This window comes from Mesoplodon densirostris, chromosome X (assembly GCF_025265405.1).
Source record: "Mesoplodon densirostris isolate mMesDen1 chromosome X, mMesDen1 primary haplotype, whole genome shotgun sequence".
Lineage (NCBI taxonomy): Eukaryota > Metazoa > Chordata > Mammalia > Artiodactyla > Ziphiidae > Mesoplodon > Mesoplodon densirostris.
In genome coordinates, this window is record NC_082681.1 from 7,284,672 (window position 1) to 7,307,056 (window position 22,385).

At 42.7% G+C, this 22,385-nt stretch overlaps 2 protein-coding genes across 2 annotated transcripts in view; one reads left to right on the forward strand and one right to left on the reverse strand.

Moving 5' to 3' along the window:
- The window catches only part of AFF2 (ALF transcription elongation factor 2), a 504,061-nt gene that overhangs the window by 421,333 nt on the left and 60,343 nt on the right, over positions 1-22,385 (reverse strand). The window lies entirely within an intron of this gene.
- On the forward strand, positions 13,985-15,550 carry LOC132481693 (elongation factor 1-alpha 1-like). The gene is given in 3 exon segments (XM_060086519.1): positions 13,985-14,534; positions 14,537-15,049; positions 15,052-15,550. Coding segments are annotated over 3 exon segments (1,362 nt in total). The 3' UTR covers positions 15,351-15,550.

The window sequence follows — 22,385 nt, forward strand, 5'->3', positions numbered from 1 at the left end:
AGTTTCACTTTCCAGAGGATAAAATTGCAAATCTCGACATTATTGAATCTGAACTTGTTTCCAGGACTGCAAAAAACACTAACAGTCCCCATGTTTGGAAATAAGAGAGATGGAAACCTTCCTCCCCACATGCTTTTTTTTGTAATGTAACTCATAATAACCCTGATGTTTAATTCAAACAGATTCTGATTTCCACGTCATTCTTGGGGACAAAAATTTTGTCTTTATCACCATTTTAAAGAGCACAAGGCTGCTATCAGCTTGCATTTCACAGACACATGCATGAGAAGCTATAGGCTAGCCTAGAATTTCAAGTTCCTTTCCATTCCACAGTCTTTCCCCCAGGCTCTTAACTCACTGCACTCACTGCAAGCCTCCTTTATCTCGCTTGCTCCCCCTCTAGTGGAGGTGCTGGGGATCAGGGTCCCAGAGGCCTGTAGGAGGCTAAATGGCTGATCATCCAACTGGAAAGCCAGCAAACCACTGAGTGTTGACTGTCACTACTCACTGACACAACACTGAAACCCTTCTGTGTATCTTTCTTCCGGAAGCTCTGTGACTCTTACCTAACTAGACTGATTAATGTGTTCCATTGTGATTTCCCTAACAAATTTTTCAGTCTGTCTGCTATTTATTATCAGCGTGCAACAGCAATTCTAAATGCCAGTGATAAAATACTCCTCCCTGGAAAAAAAATTGTGTTGGGCTAAGTTGTAAACAATGGATCTAGCTACTGTTTCAATGAAACACCAATGAATGGTAAAGCTAGCAAGTGAAACTTTTTTTGGTAACAGCTTTACTAAGATATAGTTCGTAAAAATACAATTCACCATTTTAAAGTATGGACTTCAGTGGTTCTTGTATAGTCACAGAGATGTGCAATCAACACCACTATCTAGTTCTAGAACATTCCATTACCCCCCCCAAAAGAAATCCTGTACCTATTAGCAGTCACTCTCCATTCTGCCCTTCCCCCAACTCCTGGTAACCACTCTACGGATTTGCCTATTCTGGTTATTTTATACAAATGAAACTGTATAATTTATGACCCTTTGGGTCTGCCTTCTTTAGCATAACGTTTTCAAGGTTCATACATGGTGTAGTATGTATCAATACTTCATTCACTTTTGTGGCTGGATAATATCCCATTGTATGGATAAAACAATATTTTGTATATCCTTTCATCAGTTGATGGACATCTGGGTTGTTTCCAGTTTGGGGCTATTGTGAATAATGCTGCTATGAACATTTGCGTGCAAAGTTTTGCACACACATGGGTTATCAATTCTCTTTGATATATACCTAGCAGTGGAATTACTGGGTCATATGGTAACTCTATGTTTAACTTTTTGAGGAACTGCCTAACTTTTCCACAGTAGCTGCACCATTTACACTCCTATCAGCAATGTATGCGGATTCCAATATCTCCGCGGATTCCAATATCTCCGCGGATTCCAATATCTCCGCATCCTCACCAACACTTTTTAGTGTCTATCTTTTACAGTATAGCCATCCTAGAGTGTGTGAAGTGGTATCTCATTGTGACTTTGATTTGCATTTCCCTGATGGCTAAGGATGTTGAACATCTTTTCATGTGTTTATTGGTCCTTTGTGTATCTTTTTTTGGAAAAACATCTATTCAGAGGTTTTGCTCATTTTTAATTGGGTCTTTTTTCTTTTGATTATTGAGTTGTATCTGTTCTTTATATATTCTGGATACTAGTACCTTATCAGATACGTGATTGTAAATATTTTCTCCCACTCTGCAAGATCTTTTCACTTTCTTGATGATGTTGTTTGAAGCCCCCTATCAATTTTTTAATTAAAATGATCGCTAATGCCTCAGGCTGAATAATATTTTTTCATAGTTTCTAAAAGTGCTTCCTATATGTAGATGGACCTAGAGATATTACTCCTACTACCACTGACCCTCTGACCCTGTGCCGATCCTTAGTTAGACTGGACCGTAAATACTTTATCAGGTGTCCATCTGTCCTTAGGACAATGGACCTCCTCAAACTTCCCAGAAATCTTTTTAGTAGCTTTAAAATGATCATGCTGGGCCTCCCTGGTGGCGCAAGTGGTTAAGAGTCCGCCTGCCGATGCAGGGGATACGGGTTCGTGCCCCGGTCTGGGAGGATCCCATATGCCGCGGAGCGGCTGGGCCCGTGAGCCATGGCCGCTGGGCCTGCGCGTCCGGAGCCTGTGCTCCGCAACGGGAGAGGCCACAACAGTGGGAGGCCCACATACCGCAAAAGGAAAAAAAAAAAAAATGATCATGCTGCATTGTGAATGCCTGCTTTCGAGCAAGTAAACTCAGTGCTTTTAAAAAAAATGGTATTATTTGGCCAGGAGGATTTGGGTTAGCAGCTTTTCCCATGGGAATGCAGTATAGCTGTAAGACTTTTAGAAATCCTCTCTTTAATCAATACTACCTTTTACTTTACACTCCAAGACAGCTTTGCCATCTGGTTTCCCATTTAAATTAAATTTGTCCGAAAGTTTAAATTTTCTTGATATCATTCAGATCTAGTTAAGCTTACCAACCTAGACTAACTGCAGTGGGGGGCAGGGTGGAGGGCAATCCAGGCTGAATTCGTGACAAATCTGAGTTCTAGCATATTTGGAATGCAATGCTGCAGTAGCTACTCAGGCATGGTAATCATGTCCATTTTTAAAGATCCACAGAAGCAAGGCCTCAGGTCAAGTGACCTAACAGTAGGGCCTAGGCAACAATGAAGTAGCCCACAGGCTTGGAGTTGCTTTTTTGATCTAAGGCTTCATCTGGACCACAAGTATCAGAGGCACAGCTGCAAATAAACTTTTGGGATGAAAGCTTATTATGGGTTGAATTGTGTCTCCCCACCCCCCGAAAAAAAAAAAAAAAAAGATATGTCCGACTCCTAACTTCCAGTACTTCAGAATCTGACCATATCTGGAAACAGGATCTTTACAGAGGTGATCAAGTTAAGATGAGTTCATTAGGGTGGACGCTAATCCAATATGACTAGTGTCCTTAAAAAATGGGAATTTGAACAGAGACAGGCATGCACAGGGGGAAATCCATGTGATGACACAGGAAGAAGATAGTTATGTGAAAGACAGAGGATTGGCGTGATGCATCTGCAAGCCAGGGAACATCTGAGGCTACCAGAAGCTCTTACCCTCGAGCCTTCAGAGGAAGCGTGGCTATACCAACACCTTGATTTCAAACTTCTAGCCTCCAGAACCAGGAGACAAAACATTTCTGTTGTTCTAAGCCACAAATACAGCTTGTGGTGTTTTGTCACGGCAGCCTTAGGAAACTAATACACAACTCTAGGCACCGTGCAAAAGGAGAACTTTTGGTATCTCAGGTGGGAGGGATGTCATGTCCTACAGTGGCCATCCAAGTCCCCTCGGCATCAGCAGAGTCAGTAGTAACATCTTTGAAATGAAAAGGAACAAATACATAGTATACATCCCACATTTCTTCTCTGAAGATGTGCATTTCTGCTTTACTAAATGTTATGAGACTTCAGGTCTCATTCTGGCTGCATGTATGGTATGTAATAAAGGAAGAGTAATGGTTGTCTGGGTCAAATTGATGAGCTTGCGAACTAAATAAGTCAAGAAATCAGCGAAGAAATCATAACCGCCTCCTCACCCTAACTCATTCTTCATAAATAATGAGGATGTCTTATTGGGTGATATGAAATTTCATCATGAGCTTATTGAAGGACTATAACCATGTAGATATTGTGATGCTGTGTAACTAGTGGGGTTCAAAATAGGCTAAATGATGGTGATAATGAGTGTCTGGAGATTATAAATCGCCACAAATGTATGCGAGGCACTTCAGGTTGGTAGAAATTGTAAACAGTCTGCATCCTGATCCAGTCAAATTTAAGTCAAATACAATCAATCAAGTCGGTATTGGTATAAACTAATGAGGCCAGTTAAATAGAGGCAAGGATTCTTTCCACTTTACCTACAGTTATCCCTTTTTCATACATTGCCTGTGGGCTGATATTACACACAATAGTGTGGGAGAAAAAAATCACTGAAACAAATTTATTGAGACTTGTTTGGTAAGCATTACATTTTAAACTTTATTTCATGATATTGTCATTTATTCATTAGACAAACATTTATTGAGCCCTTATTATGTGTGCTAGGCAACCAAGACCCATGCATGAATAAGAAGAGCTTCTGAATACTGGTGTCAGCCCCACAGGTCAAACACACACACACAGGTCTCCAGAAAAGCTTTGGGTCTGTCATAGCAAATCTAAGGATTTTAAATCTTAAATTCATAAAAGGACTTGAGAGATTTTGCACCCTCACTTTACTCCCAGGGGAAAAGAAGCTGAAAGAAAATGTGTCTAGAAAATACAGGGTATTTCTCATTCCATGTATATCTCCCATTTAGGAAAGTTCGTTTACTTTTCTGCCAAAGTATATTTTAGCAAAACCTGAGTTCTCATTTAACAGCAGAAAGATGATGGCTGAAAGCTTGGTAAGAAAGAAATGCTCAGTACTAATCTGGTTACTTTTGGGGAAGGGGGAAAGGAACATGACACATATTGTGTACCTCCTCTGTGCAGAGTTTTCTAGAATTCTCTTAAACCTTACAGAACCCTACAAGGGAGACACCCTCCCCCTCCCCCTCCTCCCCCTCTTACTCCTCCCCCTCATCATCATCACCATCACCATCATTTGTATTATTACCATTTCATAGGTAAGGAAACTGAAGTTCAGAGAGGGGAAGTGACTTACCTGAGGTCACACAGCCAGTAAGAGGCCACTTCATACCCTTCCACATTGCAAAATGCTGCTTCCAAAGTACAGCTTCAAGGAAGTTATCCAGCTTTCAACACCTGCTCACTAAATGTAGTCTTGTACATCTGTCCCAGTATTTTATTAGTGACCATCTATTATGTTTATGACCTATAGACTCCTAAATACGTTCCTTTTATTTCAAAATCCACTCCCCGCTATGTCTTGTGTTTTCCAGTGATATATTTTAGATCTGAGGAAGTTTATATTTCAAAATGATTCATTCTGTTCTGCCAACTGCAAGGCAAGACTGCAATAAATGTTCTCTTGTTGATCAAGAGTGTGTATTTGTGAGCAGAAAGAAATACTATCTGAATTCACATCATGTTTTGGACCACCACCAACTAATACATTGACATGCCAATATACTGAATTGTTTACATACAAAGTAAATGTCAAACAAAGGGAAAACCCTTTTGTCAGTTACTAGATATTCCTCTTAGCTTCTGGGACATGTCAGATTGAAGCAAAATGCGCCTGCTTCAACCTGTCATTACATTTGACCTAAACTTCATTTAAAAGACTGGAGAAATCATTTTAAAGCTGTAGTATTGATTAGGCTTTAGAAAAGTATTTGCCCTAGAATTTGATTTAAGTCTTGCTCAACATTCACTTGTCAAGAAGGTAACAGCTTTACAAATGAAACCAAAAAGGAGGCATTTCATTCTAATTTCATTTGAAAAAAAAAAAGATTTTATAGAAGTAGACAAATTGGAAGGGCAACAAATTATCCTACCACCCACAGCTCAAATGCCTGCTTTGGCCAGTTTATCAGTAATCTGGTCAGGACACGATCAGGACATTTACTGCTCGATGGCAAGGAGCACACTGAAAGGCGTGTTGACAGCTGATATTAGAGCTTTCCTTATGTTTACCTTTTTCTTCCTCTTTCAACAAGAGATTCCTGTTCAGAGCCTTTCTGGCTCTACGGTGCTGAGCGACTGTGGAACCGCAGCCCTACTCAGCCATGGGGAAGCCGGGATTTCCAGCAAGATGTCCCCCACTGCCAGTGAGATCAAAGGGACATAGACAGAGGCTCCCCCGCTGATAGTGGGTCTTTAACTAGCCCTCCAGTGTGTGCCGGGGACTGCTGAGCTGGCCTTACTACCATGTACACATGAAAGAACACCTCACTCCTCATCGCTACTGGTTTCTATAGAAACAAGAAAGAATCTGTTCTTTTGCTAAAATTTTCCCCTAAAGCTTTTTCTAGCACTGTATAAAACATTTATTTTTTGCTATCACAGTCCTCCATTTATAGCATCATTTAACCGATCAAAGAACAATGGGCTGAGTGAAGATGAGCGCGTGTGCTCCGTGTTCAGAAACCAAATCTTAACGCACAATAAGCAGCCGTGGTCAGTTCTCTCCTGGGTCACATTAGGACTCAAGTATTTTAGAGTAACTACTTGAAACAATGGTGAATCGGAGAGTGAAAAGGGGTCAACAAGGTATTTACTCCACCATGCGCTGACTTTTCCACTTCAGAATACTTCAGCAGTTACAGTATTTAAATGAACTCTGTCTCATCTGTGTCACCATAAATTATCCTTGAAAACTCCAGGGCTCCTGACCACAGGAACGTGAGTCACGGCCTTGACGCCTGTGTGGCTTTGCTTCGAGATAACGGCTGGGTTTCCCTGCTTCATTATCATGTGCCCTTCTCCAGGGACCACATTTGCTCAGGAGTTGCTAAGGCTAGTAAATATTGTATCTGTCCTCTTGTAATCACCAAGCAAACAGACTTGCCCTCCGTCACATAAAACCCCCAGAGCTGTTAGGTCATGAAAGAGGTATTGAACTAGGGCTGTGCTTAAAAACTAAGAATGGGAATCTCTGTGTCATAAATCAAGACTAAATCCGCTACATGGTTGCATGTGCCTAGTCTTCTGTCAGATTCCATTCATTTATTCCTGCCTCAATAAATATTGAGCGTCAACTATTTGCCAGTCATGGGGTTTCAAGCACTGCAGGTAAGGTGCAGCACTGAGCAACAGACACCGTCCCTGTCCACCCAGAGTTCATAGTCTAGCATGGCAGATAGGCATTAAACAAATAATCACACAATGAACTATACGATTGTAAGGAGTCCTATGAAGCAGAAGTACCAAGTGCCTAAGAAGGATTCTAATGTGGTCTAAGGGGTCACAGAGACACGTGGGTGTTTTGCTAGCACCTTGCTTATAAAACAACTACAAAGTAGGGCTCCATTTCAGGTGAAATTTACTCAAAATTTGTGCGTGTTTTGCAAAATCGTGGAACTGTCAGCGATCTTGAGAGGTGAATGGCTTCAGGTGAAATTAACTTGAAACCTATGCATGTTTTGCAAAATCACAGGACTGTCAAAAATCTTAAGAGGTAAATGGCTCAGCTCTTCAGAACAAATAGATGGTTTTCTCAATCTGGAGATTCTTAAGAATGAAGCCTCACAGACATCCTTGGTGGCTCATCTGGTGTTTGAACATATTATAACTCTGGGAGTTCCTTCTTAGCTACCAAGATATCCAAAGGACCACACCATGAAGTAATTCACCCATAAGGTGGTCTTCAGCTGGGGAGGTGGGGAGGGGGGCATGCAACTGCACTGAAATGCTGTATTTCATGCTCTGAATCCAATACAGGCTGAGCACCAGAGTCTGAGGACTAACTCTCTACTCCTAAAGCACATGTACAATAAAATAAATCCTTGGTATTCATGATGATCCAGTATTGCCATTCACACAACCATTACCATTTTCACACTCTTCATTCTTTTTTCTTTTTTTTTTTTTTCTTTTTGCGGTATGCGGGCCTCTCACTGTTGTGGCCCCTCCCGTTGCGGAGCACAGGCTCCGGATGCGCAGGCCCAGCGGCCATGGCTCACAGGCCCAGCCGCTCCGCGGCATATGGGATCCTCCCAGACCGGGGCACGAACCTGTATCCCCTGCATCGGCAGGCGGACTCCCAACCACTGCGCCACCAGGGAGGCCCTCTTTTTTCTTTTATTCTGAACTTCTGGGACAATGTTGGTCTCTGGTTAAAAAAGAGACACTTACACATGTATATTGATAAAGAACATGAGCTTTAAAGTCACACACATTGGGTCTGAACCCTAACTGTACCACCTATTAGTGTATAAACTTGGGCAAATCATGTAACATTTTTAAGTCTTGGTTTTTCCTCTGTGAAATGGGGATGGTAGTAATTCACGAGGTTGTTGCAACACACCTGAAAATGCACTTTTAACTGACAGGTACTTTTATACATATTTTATAAATATGTATGTGTGTATACCTTCCTACATTATTGCTACTGTGAAAAGAAATAAAGGAAACCTCATTTAAAATGGAGTCAGAAAGCTCTGAAGGGGGAGCTCTCATGCACTACCACTCTGCCACTGGCATACCTCAGTAGGAGAAAGTGTACCCTGCATTCCCCAAGAGGAAGAAGCTTACTTTACACACCCCTGCAGGGGAAAGAAATATTTTCTCTTTGCCTAGCAACAGCCCAGCCAATGAGAAACCACCACACTCAGCCAGTGAGAATCCACCACCACCCTGAACTCCAGCTCTACTCCAAAGAACTTTCATTTAAAACAGCCCTTCCCAACTTCCTCCTTTCCTCTATAAAAGAACGGTCCTCTTTGTTCTCCAGGCTTGCCTATGGCTTGACACAGTTTGCTTGTCCTGATTGCAATTCCTCTGCTATTCTCAAGTAAACTAATTTTGCTGGTAAGATAACTAGTTATTTTATTTTTTTAAATAGGATTTGTTTTTTTAAATAAATTTATTTATTTATTTATTTGGCTGTGTTGGGTCTTCATTGCTGCATGCAGGCTTTCTCTAGTTGCGGCGAGCGGGGGCTACTCTTCGTTGCGGTGCATGAGCTTCTCATTGCAGTGGCTTGTCTTGTTGCAGAGCATGGACTCTAGGCACACGGGCTTCAGTAGTTGTGGCTCACGGGCTCTAGAGCGCAGGCTCAGTAGTTATGGTGCATGGGCTTAGTCGCTCCACGGCATGTGGGATCTTCCCGGACCAGGGCTCGAACCCATGTCCCCCACATTGGCAGGCAGATTCTTTTTTTTTTTTTTTTGCTGTACGCTGGCCTCTCACTGTTGTGGCCTCTCCCGTTGCGGAGCACAGGCTCCAGAAGCGCAAGCTCAGCGGCCATGGCTCACAGGCCCAGCTGCTCTGCGGCATGTGGGATCTTCACGGACCGGGGCACAAACCCGTGTCCCCTGCATCGGCAGGCGGACTCTCAACCACTGTGCCACCAGGGAAGCCCGGCAGGCAGATTCTTAACCACTGTGCCACCGGGGAAGTCCTGCTATTTTACTTTTAAGGTTGACATTTCATGGTGTCATTAGTGGGATACGAAGGTGCCAAACACCACCCCCCAACAACAAACTAATGACTCCCAGAACTGTGTGAGGTACACACTTGAACCGCTTGCACTCTCTCCTTCTGTGAGTTATCTTTTTCTTTTGAGTTCAGTAAGCCTTCCCTTGGATCCAAACTCCCTTCCTTTGGTCAAGCTCTCTGACTTTATTTGGGAACTGTTTTTGTTTTTATGAAGGCATTGCCCCTTTCTGGTGAGTATTCTTCTGTTTTCTAAACTTCTGAGTTTTGAGCAGTTGGATCCAACTCGGCTAAATTATCTCGGGAGTGTCCCGCTTTCGGGACCTTGGCTGGTTTTATGTTTAAAAACTATGGTCCCTCCTTATGTACATTTTAACTAAATGGATCAATTTGACCAAAAACAATTTAGAACTCCAGTGGCATGTATGGGGAACTTTTGACCTCCCCAAACTTGTTTTTCTCAGAACTAAATTAGAAGACCATAGCTCTAAAATTAAACAGACTGAATGGGATGCCTATTTTAATTGGTTCCTGGAGGCTTCCAAATTCATTCAAGACTCTAAAATCGCCTGTTTACAAAATACCATTTCTAAATTAACTGAGGCAAATAAACAATTGGAAAAAAACAAAAAGCTTCTGAGGTCTCTTTTTTCCCTCTCCCATCCTCTATGTCTCCAGGTACACAGCAGCCATCTTGTGCCAAGGCCCCACCTGGTGTCAGCTTCCTCTTTCCCTTCTGCACTGTCCCCATCTCCTCCTTTTAATCCTTTTGGTGAACTTCCCTTTTTCTCTGAACTTCTCCCCACTTTCTCCTCCCCTGAACCTATTAAAACCTGCCTCTTTAAATCAGGCCCTCTGAGGATCCAAATGCTAAACCCCTAATTTCTTATGTTCCCCGGACTAAAGCTGAACTTCAAGCTATAGTCAGATTTTCCCAAAGTAACTGAGGATCCCCACAAATTTGCTGAGGAATTTAATATGGACATTCAAACTTATCAGCCTGGTTTCTCTGACTTATATCAGCTAGTTCGCATGCTTGTCAGTGAAGGTCAAGCCAAACACTGGATAAAAACTGCTAATTTGGAAAATCCAGAAGAGTCCCTAGAAGTACAACCAGGAGACCAACCCTATGCTTTAATGTATGATCAAACTCAGGGAATCGCCAGGCAACTCCAGTTGGCAACTTCTAGGGCTTTCCCAAAACCTATTGATTAGAATAAGATTCAGACTTGCACTCAGAAACCCAAATGAACCTCTGCACAATTATTACAGTCAACTCCAAACTATTTTTAAGGACAATTCTGGTCTCTGGATGTTGAATCCACTCAGGTAGCCTTTAACTCTATATTCATTAACGGGCTGAACCCGGATCTTTCTCTTCTAGTTAAAAGAGGATGGAATGGGGAACTACATCCATCCAAATTTAGTTAATTTAGCAAACCAGCTCACCTGCACCCTGTATGATTCAACTAAAAGGAAGACCACTAAAATCCTCAATTTTAAACTCCAACAAATGGAGGTCTCTAAAGAAACAAAAACAAACCCTCCCGGTTTCTGCCATTATTGGAAAAAGCCAGGACACTGGAAAGAAGACTGTTACAAGCTTAATGCTCCAGACACCTTCAGCCCTCTAACCGGCCTTTCCAATGCCCTCCTAACCCCCAATGATGGGGCTCTGAGGAACTACAGGGGCTCTTCCAAAGCCTCCCTCTTAATCGGCTTGAAAAAACCACTCTCCAGATTGGGAATGAATCTCTCTATGACCTTATTGACACCAGAGCTACACTCTCAGTGCTCAACCCCACTGTTATTAAACAGCCCCTACCTCAGAGTACTAAGAGGGTTCAAATGGTGGGGATCCCAAATAAAGCTCATCAGGTTCCTGTTTCTAAACCTATCCCCTTTGATTTAGGCCCTCTAAGAGATACCCATCCTTTGCTCCTTAGTTCCTCCATCCCTATTCATTTACTGGGTTGAGATTTCTTAGAAAAATATCATGCTGGAATTTCTTTCTCCCAAAAAGGGAGAATAATTCTAGAATTTGAGAGCAGCAACCAAAATAGCCACCTACTGAACGAATCAAATGACCCTTCAACATCTTTTATTTGCTCCATCTCTGATGGCAATGGAGCTAATTCTAAGGAAACTAATCATTTGTCCCTATAAGATCAGCTGCCACCCTCCTTATGGGCAAAATCCTCAACTGATATTGGCAGAATCCTCCTATTAAGATGCAAATAGATCCCTCAAAGCCTCTCCCTGGAATTAACCAACACCCCATAAATAAAGAGGCCCTCCAGGGCACTAAGCCAATAATAGATGATTATAAGACTCAGGGCCTCATTATCTGGTGCACTAGTCCCTGCAACATCCCTATTTTATCTGAAAAGAAACCCAATGACCAAGGATGGAGATTTGTCCAAGACCACCAAGCCATAAACTATACTGTCATCCCTTGTCACCCTATTGTTCCCAATTCCCATACTTTTTTAGCTTCATGCCCACCAGAAGCAAATTTCTCACCGTGAGTGATTTACATAGCACCTTCTTTAGCATCACTACAGATAATGCTAATCAATATCTATTTGCCTTTATTTGGGAAGGACAACAATATACCTGGACAGTAATGACCCAAGATCTTACCAAAAGTCCTTCTTACATCTCACAAATCTTAAAAGCTGATGTAGATGATATGAAATGTTCTGGAGGCTCTACTTTATGACAATATGTAGATAGCTTGCTCCTCTGCTCCCCTTCCCAGGTCGTTTTTCAGGAAGACAGCACCCACCTATTGAAGCTTTTAGCCTCAAAGGGACATACAGTTTCTACGGAGAAACGGCTGTTTGTTCAAACCCAAGCTCATTATTGTGGGCACCTGATCATGGAAAAAGGGCTGGGCGCCTAGACCCGGATAAGCTTCATAGCATCCTGAACTTCCCAAAGCCCAAAACCAAAGTCAATTATGAGGTTTTCTTGGGTTGGCTAGTGATTGTTAGAGCTGGATTCTGAACTTTTCTCTCATGGCCCAGCCTCTATATGCCTTACTAAAGAACAGCAAACCTGACCCTTAGTACTTGGGAAGATCTGGATGACCCAGCTTTTAATACTTTAAAGGAAAGCTTGATAAATCCTCATGCCCTTGGACATCCTAATTATCAACTTCCCCTTTTCCTCTTTACATTGGAGAAGGAGACAAGTACTCTCGGAGTAGTCACCCAAAAACATGGGGATCACCATCGCCCCATAAGGTACTACAGTCAGCAGATAGAGACTATGGTATGAGGATACCCCTCCTTACCTCAGAGCCATTTCTGCCACTTTCCTTTTACTTAAGGCCACCAAAGAGATAGTCATGGGATCCCCTCTCACCAATTTTGTACCCCATGCAGTAGAGCCCTCCTGAATTCTCATCACACTCAACACACTTCAGCCAGTCATCTCACTTCCTATGAAATCCTCATGGCAATCACTCCTCATATAACTCTTTCTCACTGTGATAACCTTAACCCTGCCACCTTCTTCCCTTCTCTAGGGACAACACTCCTCATGACTGACTCTGACAGATCACCTTTTGCCTCCTCACGATGATTTACAGGAAACTCCTGTCACCAGTGCTGAGTTTTCATGGCTTACCAATGGTTCTTAAAGAAAGAAAATGGTAAATGTTGTGCTGGATATTCAGTTGCAACTCCTTTTAAAGTCATCAAGGTGGCACCTTTACCTTTGGCCACCTCGGCCCAACAGGCTGAATTATATGATCTTACTTGGACCTGCATTTCAGCAAAGGGCAAAACTGCAGACAATAGATATGCCTCTGGAGTAGCTCATGACTTAATGCTATGGAAACAGCAAGGTCTCTTTATTTCTAATGGGACTAAAATTTAAAATGGCTCTTATGTCCAGGATTTATTAGATGCCACACTCTTGCCAGCAACTTTAGCTATTATTAAGGTCCTTGGGCATTCCAAACTTGACTCCCTGGAAGCTAAAGGAAACCACATTGCTGACATTTCTGCCAAGAATATTGCCCTCAAAGGAACGAAAAATCAAACCTCTGTCATGTCCAAAGGGATGTTGCCCCAAATAATAACCTAGAGAAATTGGTTAGAGAAGCCCAAGAATTGGCTCCAGAAAAGGAAACACAAGATTGGAAATCTAGTAATTTGATAAAAGGGAGAACTCTGGTTTGGGCCAAATAACAATCCAGCCTAGCCAGGGACTCTAAAATTCCCATTACTGACTACTGTATATGCATTAAACCATTGGTCTGCAGATAAAATGATAATGCTTATGAATCAATACTGGTGAGGAGATATCAATAAGGCCACAAAAAGCGCCTACTCTGCTTGCCCCACCTGCCCAAAATATAATTCAGGAAAACCTGTTTGCAGTGCTCCGGAACACTTTAAATTGCCCAATGGACCACTGTAGGTTTGGGAGATGGATTTTATTCAATTTCCCCCTTCTCATGGATATAAATATGTTTTAGTCATGGTTTGTATGTTTTCCCACTGGGTCTAAGCCTTTCTGTGTAGACAAGCTACTGCCTCTTCTGTGGCTAAAATTATTTTAGGAAAGATTATCCTTACCCTCAGGAACCCCTCTTGAGCTCCATAGCAACCAGGGAACCCAATTTACTGGTCAAATATTACAGCAAGTCTGTGTTGTTTGGCCAGTCCTAATGCATTTTCACTGTGCTTCCCACCCTCAATCCTCAGGGCTGGTCCAATGCACTAACAGCAACATTAAGACTCAATTTGTACTTTTTCGCAACGGGTTTGCCACCAGGACACAGGTGTCATGAAAACCACCGCTAAACCTAAGCAAAAATGGGAAAGAAGACCCACATCAACATCATTGTCATTGGACATGTAGATTCGGGGAAGTCTACCACTACTGGCCATCTGATCTACAAATGTGGTGGGATCAACAAGAGAACCACTGGAAAGTTCGAGAAGGAGGCTGCCGAGATGGGAAAGGGCTCCTTCAAGTATGCCTGGGTCCTGGACAAACTGAAAGCTGAACGTGAGCATGGTATCACCATTGATATCTCCCTCTGGAAATTCGAGACCAGCAAGTACTATGTGACCATCATTGATGCCCCAGGACACAGAGACTTCATCAAAAACATGATTACAGGCACATCCCAGGCTGATTGTGCTGTCCTGATTGTTGCTGCTGGTGCTGGTGAATTTGAAGCAGGTATGTCCAAGAATGGGCAGACCCGTGAGCATGCCCCTGTGGCCTACACTCTGGGTGTGAAACAACTAATTGTTGGAGTTAACAAAATGGATTCCACTGAGCCACCCTACAGCCGGAAGAGACACAAGGAAACTGTTAAGGAAGTCAGCACCTACATTAAGAAAACTGGCTACAACCCGACACAGCAGCATTTGTGCCAATTTCTGGCTGGAATGGTGAAAACATGCTGGAGCCAAGTGCTAACATGCTGTGGTTCAAGGGATGGAAAGTCACCCGTAAAGATGGCAATGCCAGTGGAACCACACTGCTTGAAGCTCTGGATTGCATCCTGCCACCAACTCGCCCAACTAACAAGCCCTTGCGTTTGCCCCTCCAGGACGTCTACAAAATTGGTGGTATTGGCACTGTCCCTGTGGGTCGAGTGGAGACTGGTGTTCTCAAACCTGGCATGGTGGTCACCTTTGCTCCAGTCAACGTGACAACTGAAGTGAAGTCTGCTGAAATGCACCATGAAGCTTTGAGTGAAGCCCTTCCTGGGGACAATGTGGGCTTCAATGTCAAGAACGTGTCTGTCAAAGATGTTTGTCGTGGCAATGTGGCTGATGACAGCAAAAATGACCCACCGATGGAAGAAGCTGGCTTCACAGCTCAGGTGATTATCTTGAACCATCCAGGCCAAAGCTGTGCTGGATTGTCACAGCTCACATTGCTTGCAAGTTTGTTGAGCTGAAGGAGAAGATTGATCGTCGTTCTGGGAAAAAGCTGGAAGATGGCCCCAAATTCTTGAAATCTGGTGATGCTGCCATCATTGATACGGTTCCTGGCAAACCCATGTGTGTTGAGAGCTCCTCTGACTATCCTCCTCTGGGCCGTTTTGCTGCTCGTGACATGAGACAGACGGTTGCTGTGGGTGTCATCAAAGCAGTGGACAAGAAGGCAGCTGGAGCTGGCAAGGTCACCAAGTCTGCCCAGAAAGCTCAGAAGGCTAAATGAATATTATCCCCAATACTTGCCACCCCAGTCTTAATCAGTGGTGGAAGAACGGTCTCAGAACTGTTTGTCTCAACTGGCCATTTAAGTTTAATAGCAAAAGACTGGTTAATCATAACAATGCATCGTAAAACCTTCAGAAGGAAAGGAGAATGTTTCGTGGACCATTTGTTTTGTGTGTGGCAGTTTTAAGTTATTAGTTTTTAAACTCAGTACTTTGTAATGGAAACAACTTGACCAAAAATCAGTCACAGAATTTGAGACCCATTAAAAAAGTTTAATGAAAAAAAAAAAGACTCAATTTGCAAAATTTGTAGAAACCCTTCCATTTGTAGTATCCTGGCCAAAGGCACTGTCATTAGTCCTTCTAAATCTCATGTCTAGACCCTTTTAGAACCAATAAACTCTCACTCTGAGATAATCACAGCATGCCCAATACACCTGGCACCTGCTTCTTTTGATCCACAACTGACAAAAGGAGATCCTCCTTCAAAATTATAAAGGCTTAATTGCTTCTGTTGAAAATAACCATGCTCTAGTAGAGCAATCTTTTCTCAGTGTCTCCCATCTTCTCTGGAGATGGAGACTTTAAACATCATTCCTTACCACCTGGAGATTTCACCTGTTGGACAAGACACCTCCGGAAAGAGTCCCTTCAAGCTCATTGGAAAGGCCCCTGTCAGGTACCATTAACCAAGCCTTGTGTTGCCAAACTCCAAGGAATAGACTCTTGGATTCATGTGTCACATCTAAAGAAAACACCAAACCCTGGCTGGACCTGCACACAAACTGGTGACCTGAAAATAAAGATTTTCAGGAACTCAAGTGGACACAGCCTCTGAAGGAGACAGCTTTCCCAACATAACCAGACCAGGCCTGTATACCTTTTCTCGCTGTTGCTTCTTACCCTATTTTCTTCTTCTCTTTATTGGAAAGACAATACTCTAATCTGCATTTCCAAATCTGACTGTTGGATCTGTCACCAGAAACTCTGATCTGTTCATGGTGTTGGAGATCCCTTGGTTTTTACCTGTAACCAATTTCTCTTTAGTTCCAAATGCCACTGTCAGTTATACTCACAAGCCTACGGGTGTTAACTATCTGGTTAGGCTATTACAGCCAGGTGTTCCCATACCTTGTTTCAAACGTTCTCCAACCATAACCATACTAGTGCAGCTGAGCACCTCAACCTTGGCGCTCTTTTTCTTATTTAAATACGATCCATTGCCCTGCACCCAAGGGAAATGCAAACAAGCTAACTCCTCTTTTCAAGGCTTTTAGAAAAGACTTCTCTAGGCTGGGATGGTACCTTACAGAATGTCACCCCAATTCCTCTGACCCCGGGCTTGAAAATGTCAATCAGGAAATTCCAGCCAACAAAGCTGGAATCCTCTGTGCTACACCTGGCTTTTATTTTTGCCTGTGGTGGTTGGCATTTCTCATGGGCATATGAATGTTTAGATAGCTGGTGAACTGGAGATCAATGCTTATTGGGATATTTAACTGTCCCAGTCACCATTCATAACAAATCAAAAGCCTCTCATTGGCCCTCCGCATTAAAGCTCCATGGCCACTTTAAGTGGGAACTTCTAGGAGGCACACATGACTCCACGTTTGCCCCATAGGGAAAGCCCTTCTCCCATGGGTCCAAGTAAATGCCAGTGAATGCAGGATCAGAAATCTCTCCCTAACATTAGGTTAGCTAGCCAACGCCACCACCAAGGCAGTAGCAGCCCCCAAATGATCACTTGACTCGTTGGCTAAAGTAGTTTTGGACAATTGTACAGCCCTTTGATTATCTACTTGCTGAACAGGAGGTGTCTGTGTAATAGCAAATACCACCAGTTGCTCATGGATAAATGCTTCTGGCAAGGTAGATATTCAACCACACAAGATCAGGGAACAAGCACACTGATTACAAAAAAATTTCACCTAACTCTCCATGGTCCTTTGATTTGTTCAGTTGGCTACCTTCAGGCCTAGGTAAATGGTTTAGAACAATCATACAACTTGGATTTGTCATGTTAATTTTCATTCTGTTTTGCATAATTATTTTTTAACTTTATACCTTTTGCCTGTCAAATCTCTGCAAAAGTGATGCACCAAATAGAGTGATGTTAGCTCAGTGCTTCAAAATGACCTCCAACACTTATGACTTTGATAAGATATAGACTTTAAGTGAGAGGTGCCTGAGAGTTCTCCCTCCTACCCTTTCTTGTTACTCAAATGTAGCCTCAGTGGTTTCCATTCTGTGTACTTTCTGTCAGATGTGGGACATGACAACCAGAAAAGGTCCTTCCTGGAACCAAGGGGCAAACCCACCAAAACCTGACTGATCAGCAATGCTTTATAGGAAAGACTTTGATCAAAAGGGGAAACGTAAAAATAAATAAAGGAAACCTCATTCTGGGATCGACATGTACACAGTGCTATATTTAAAATGGATAACCAACAAGGGCCTACTGTATAGCACAGGGAACTCTGCTCAATGTTATGTGGCAGCCTGGATGGGAGGGGAGTTTGGGGGAGAATGGATACATGCATATGTATGGCTGAGTCCCTTTGCTGTGCACCTGGAACTATCACAACATTGTTAATTGGCTATACTCCAATAACAAATAAAAAGTTTAAAAAAATGCAGTTATAGGAGTAGAGCATGTAGCAGGCAGGGAGCCTAGTATATAGTAATAATAATAACTAATTAAAGTGAAAAAAAAAATGGAGTCAAGAAGTCCCAAAGGGGGAGCTCTCATGCACCACCACTCTCTGCCACTTGCAGACCCCAGCAAGGCGTGTACCTTGCATTCCCCAACTGGAAGAAGCTTACTTTACACACCCCAGCAGGAGGAAGAAAGATTTTCTGCTTGCCTAGCAATAGCCCAGCCAATGAGAAACCACCACAGTCAGCCAATAAGAAGCTGCCACCACCCTGAACTCCTACTCTCCTCCAATGAATTTTGTTCAGAACAGCCCCTCCCAACTGCCTCTTTTCCTCTATAAAGAAGGCTCCTTTCCTTAGTTCTCTGGACTTGCTTATAGCTTGCCACAGTTTGCTTGTCCCAAATTGAAATTCCTCCGTGATTCCTGAATAAATTCATTTTGCTGGTAAAATAGCTGGCTATTTTATTTTTAAGGTTGACACTACATACATACAACCTACCTTACTGATGTATAAACACATCTATCTATATCTATATATCTATATATCTATATCTATATCTGTATCTATATCTATATCTATATCTATATACACTTCTGACAGCCTTGCTGCTCTTTTTATCCCCAGGGTTGAGCTCTGAACCCAAAACATAGTTGTTATGCAACAAATGGTTATTGGGAGAAGGGAGAATAGAAATAAAAGTACATTTTAGAGTTAAAAAATATGGAGGTTCTGTGTTAAAATGCTATTTTCAAAGACATGTTAACTGGGTAGACAAGGGTTTCTAATTGTACTTTTCTAATAAGTTTGAACCCAATTCTTCTGTTGACTCTGAGCAACATCAATGAAATAGAAAGAATTGTAATCAAATGCTCTCAGGGTCATAAACCTAGTTGCAAGCATATGGATCACTTCATTATACTTGCACCCCTAAGGTTTGTTAAACACCTTAGAATGGAAAAAGTTAACAAAACAAATGTGAGATTTATTTTTATCATTATTAAAATAAAATGGAAGAAGCTAAAGATAGCAAGAGAACCTAAAACCTAAAGCTTACATATTCAAACAACTATGTATTTTAAATTATTACGGCTAATGACCTTAAAATTTTTCTAGCTCCATTTCCTAGGAATAAAACCCAAATCATCTCTAATAAAAATATGTTCATAAATTTTTGCTGCTGATGCCTTTACGGAAATATTGAGTAAAGTGTTTGAAACAGTCTGTTTCTTAAAAATAAAATACAGGGGATACAGCATGTGTTTTTATCATATATATGATGAACTACATAATGCTCCTTCAAGCAGAGAAATATTCAACTATATACTATGGCAAAATCTTAGGCTGTAGTCACAAAGTCAAGCACTGACAGTTTCCTGGGTTGAGAATAACTGGCCAGTCGTTGACATAATTCTGAACATAACATAAACCAGAGGAAACATAGAGGAACGTATAAATTCACCCTGGAGAAATCCAAGAAGGCTGCTTAGAGAAGGTTGCACTTGAGCTGAACTTGAAGGATAGTTAGGGTACCAGTGATGGAGAAGGTGAAGGAGATCTCTTCCTGACCACTGGAAGAGCAAGAGTAAAGGCACAGGTGAGGAAGGAAAGAATGAAGAATAAGTAATTACAAATGTTAAATGGTATAAAATGGCAGAGCAGAAGATGTGGTGAGAAAAGGCAGGTAAGGCCACATCAAGATGCCTCCAAAATAGTACGCTGAGTAATCTTGATGTTTTTTTCTCTAATCAAGAAGGAACTACCAAATGCTTTGGAGGAAAACACCTTTCTTCCAGACAGTTCACTGCCTCTCTTGTATCAAATGAATGAGGCAGGTCCTCTATAGTTACATAGACATTTGGGACTTCACTTTCTTAATAATTTCTTTATTAGTTACTGAATACAGTCTAATGATAGTATATCTGTCATCCAAAGTGTCTTAGACATGAACAAAATATATATTTAAAACGTATCTGGGATTGAATTCAAATGATCAAATAGAGTCGAAATTTAGTCCTAAACACTGTGATGTTGCCAGACAGGAAAGGGCCACTATAGATTTGTTAAATCTTTCCACAGTGAGGGAAATGTTATTTACAGCATGTTTGTTGTTTGTTGTTCTATCGTATTTTTCCTTTCTGGGTATACTGAGGTTTCCTTCTCACACTGCAAAGATTCCCTTACTTTATTTCCTTTTTTGTACCCCCTTCATTTTTTTTTTTTTTTTTTTTTTTTTTTTTTTTGCTGTACGCGGGCCTCTCACTGCTGTGGCCTCTCCCGTCGCGGAGCACAGGCTCCGGACACACAGGCTCCGCGGCCATGGCTCGCGGGCCCAGCCGCTCCGCGGCATGTGGGATCCTCCGGGATCGGGGCACGAACCCGTGTCCCCTGCATCGGCAGGCGGACTCTCAACCACTGCGCCACCAGGGAAGCCCTGTACCCACTTCATTTTCAGGTTAACTTTTGAAAATAAAGGGTAGACAAGTTCTAAAGAGGTTACGTTGTCTTTCCTTCCTTCCTTTCTCCAAGTATTTGCCAAACACCTGTCATGTGCCAGACACTGACTTTGACACTAGATGCACCAGAAGGAATAAGACAGAGTGCCCTGTCTACCTTCAAGGAGTTCACGGTCCCGCTGGGGAGACAGCCCAGGTTGAAATTCAGTCCCAAGACGTTTGCAAGCTTACAAATGAGTATATGGAATGGGGAGTAAACGGTTCCCAATGGCATGCTGCAAACAGTTTTATTTTGCTCTTGTCTCACCAAAGATAAAACTTCAATCATTCTTTGGCAAAGACTAGTCCTTTGTTTTAGAAAAACCATTTCAAGAGACTCTAGTTACATAGACATAAAGCGCCACGATCTGCCTGGCCACTCAAGACAAAAATTGAGAGGACACGCTCAATTCCTCCCTTTCACTCACCCTCTCCCCGCCACATACACACTTGGGCTCCATCAGCAGCTATTTTTGACTCCACCTCCAACATATCTCGTGCATCCACTCACTTCTCTCCATCCATGCACATCATCACTCGCCTGCCCCACTGCAACGGCCTCAAGGGCTGGCCTCCCTCGCCTCCTTCTTCACCTCCCTACGGTTTGTTCTCCGAAGGTGCCACTGTAACATGTAAATCAGATCATGATTTGCCCCACTTCAGCTCCTCCAATGGCTTCCCACTGCAAGTGGAATAAAATTCAACTTGCTCCTCTCAGCCTCTGAAGTACCCGCTGATCTGGTCCTTGCCTACCTCCATGACCTCAGCCTCTGTAAGGTTATCCTCCTTAACAAGGCTCATTTTGTTCCTTGAACAAGCCAAGCATGCCCCTGCCTCAGGGCCTTTTGTATTCCGCTCCTATCTCCTTGAATAGCTTCCCCAAGATCCTCGCTTCACCAGCTTCTTCTCGTCATTCCGGTCTCAGCTCAACCAGGGCCTTCTCAGACCACCCAGGCTAAACTCGGCCTCTTCCACTTCTGCAACTGCATCACATCACCCGATGTGACTTCCTTCAAATCACTTACTGCAGTCAAAAATGAGACTGTCTGCTGATTTTTTCACATCTGCCCACTCCAATTAGAATGTAAGCTCTGTGAAAACTGGCACCGAGTTCCCTACTGGCCCCTCAGCACCTAACTCAGGGCCTAGTGTTTAGTGGATCCCTTGCAAGAAGTGGGGAAGGAAGGGAAAGGAGAGAGGGCGGGAAGGGGATGGGCGAGAGGAGGAAAGGGAGGGAGGAAGTGTGGTATCTACTATTCTTGGGAATAGCAATGAAATCACCTTCGACCTGAGTGCAGTTGTTTTCAGGTTCGTTTTTCTTGAATGATTGAGTTGGCCTGTCTGTAGCTTTGGTTGCCTATATAGGGCTTGTTCTTTTGACTCAAGTGAGAGGACAGGACTCCAGCCCATTCATTGGTGGCTTGTTACCTGTGAGGATGAGTGAGGCTTGGGCTCTTTCTCAGAGTTGCTTGCATGAGTCAAAGAGCCAAGGGGAGATACCGATGGTGCTGCTTTCCTTAAGGACTTGGCAAGACTCTAATCAGCTGACTCTCCGTTGTGTCCATGGGTTTGTATTCTAGTGTTGCATGACTTTTACTCACCATTCAGCCAAGACTTCTGAACACTTAATCAATACACAGCCCCCAGGACAGCACTGGCTGTGTCTACATGATGCCAAAGCAACCTGCCAATTGATTAGATGCGGTTAAAAAAGAAATCAGTCAGGTAGACAGATTCAACATCATGTAGACAGAGCCACGCTGTCATGTGCTGGCACGACTGTGTTGTCTTAAATTGCTAAAAAATTAACAGTACTGGAGGCTGGGGAACGCACCACTTTCATTAACATTTTCCCATAAGTAAGTTCAATAATTTCCCAGGGTC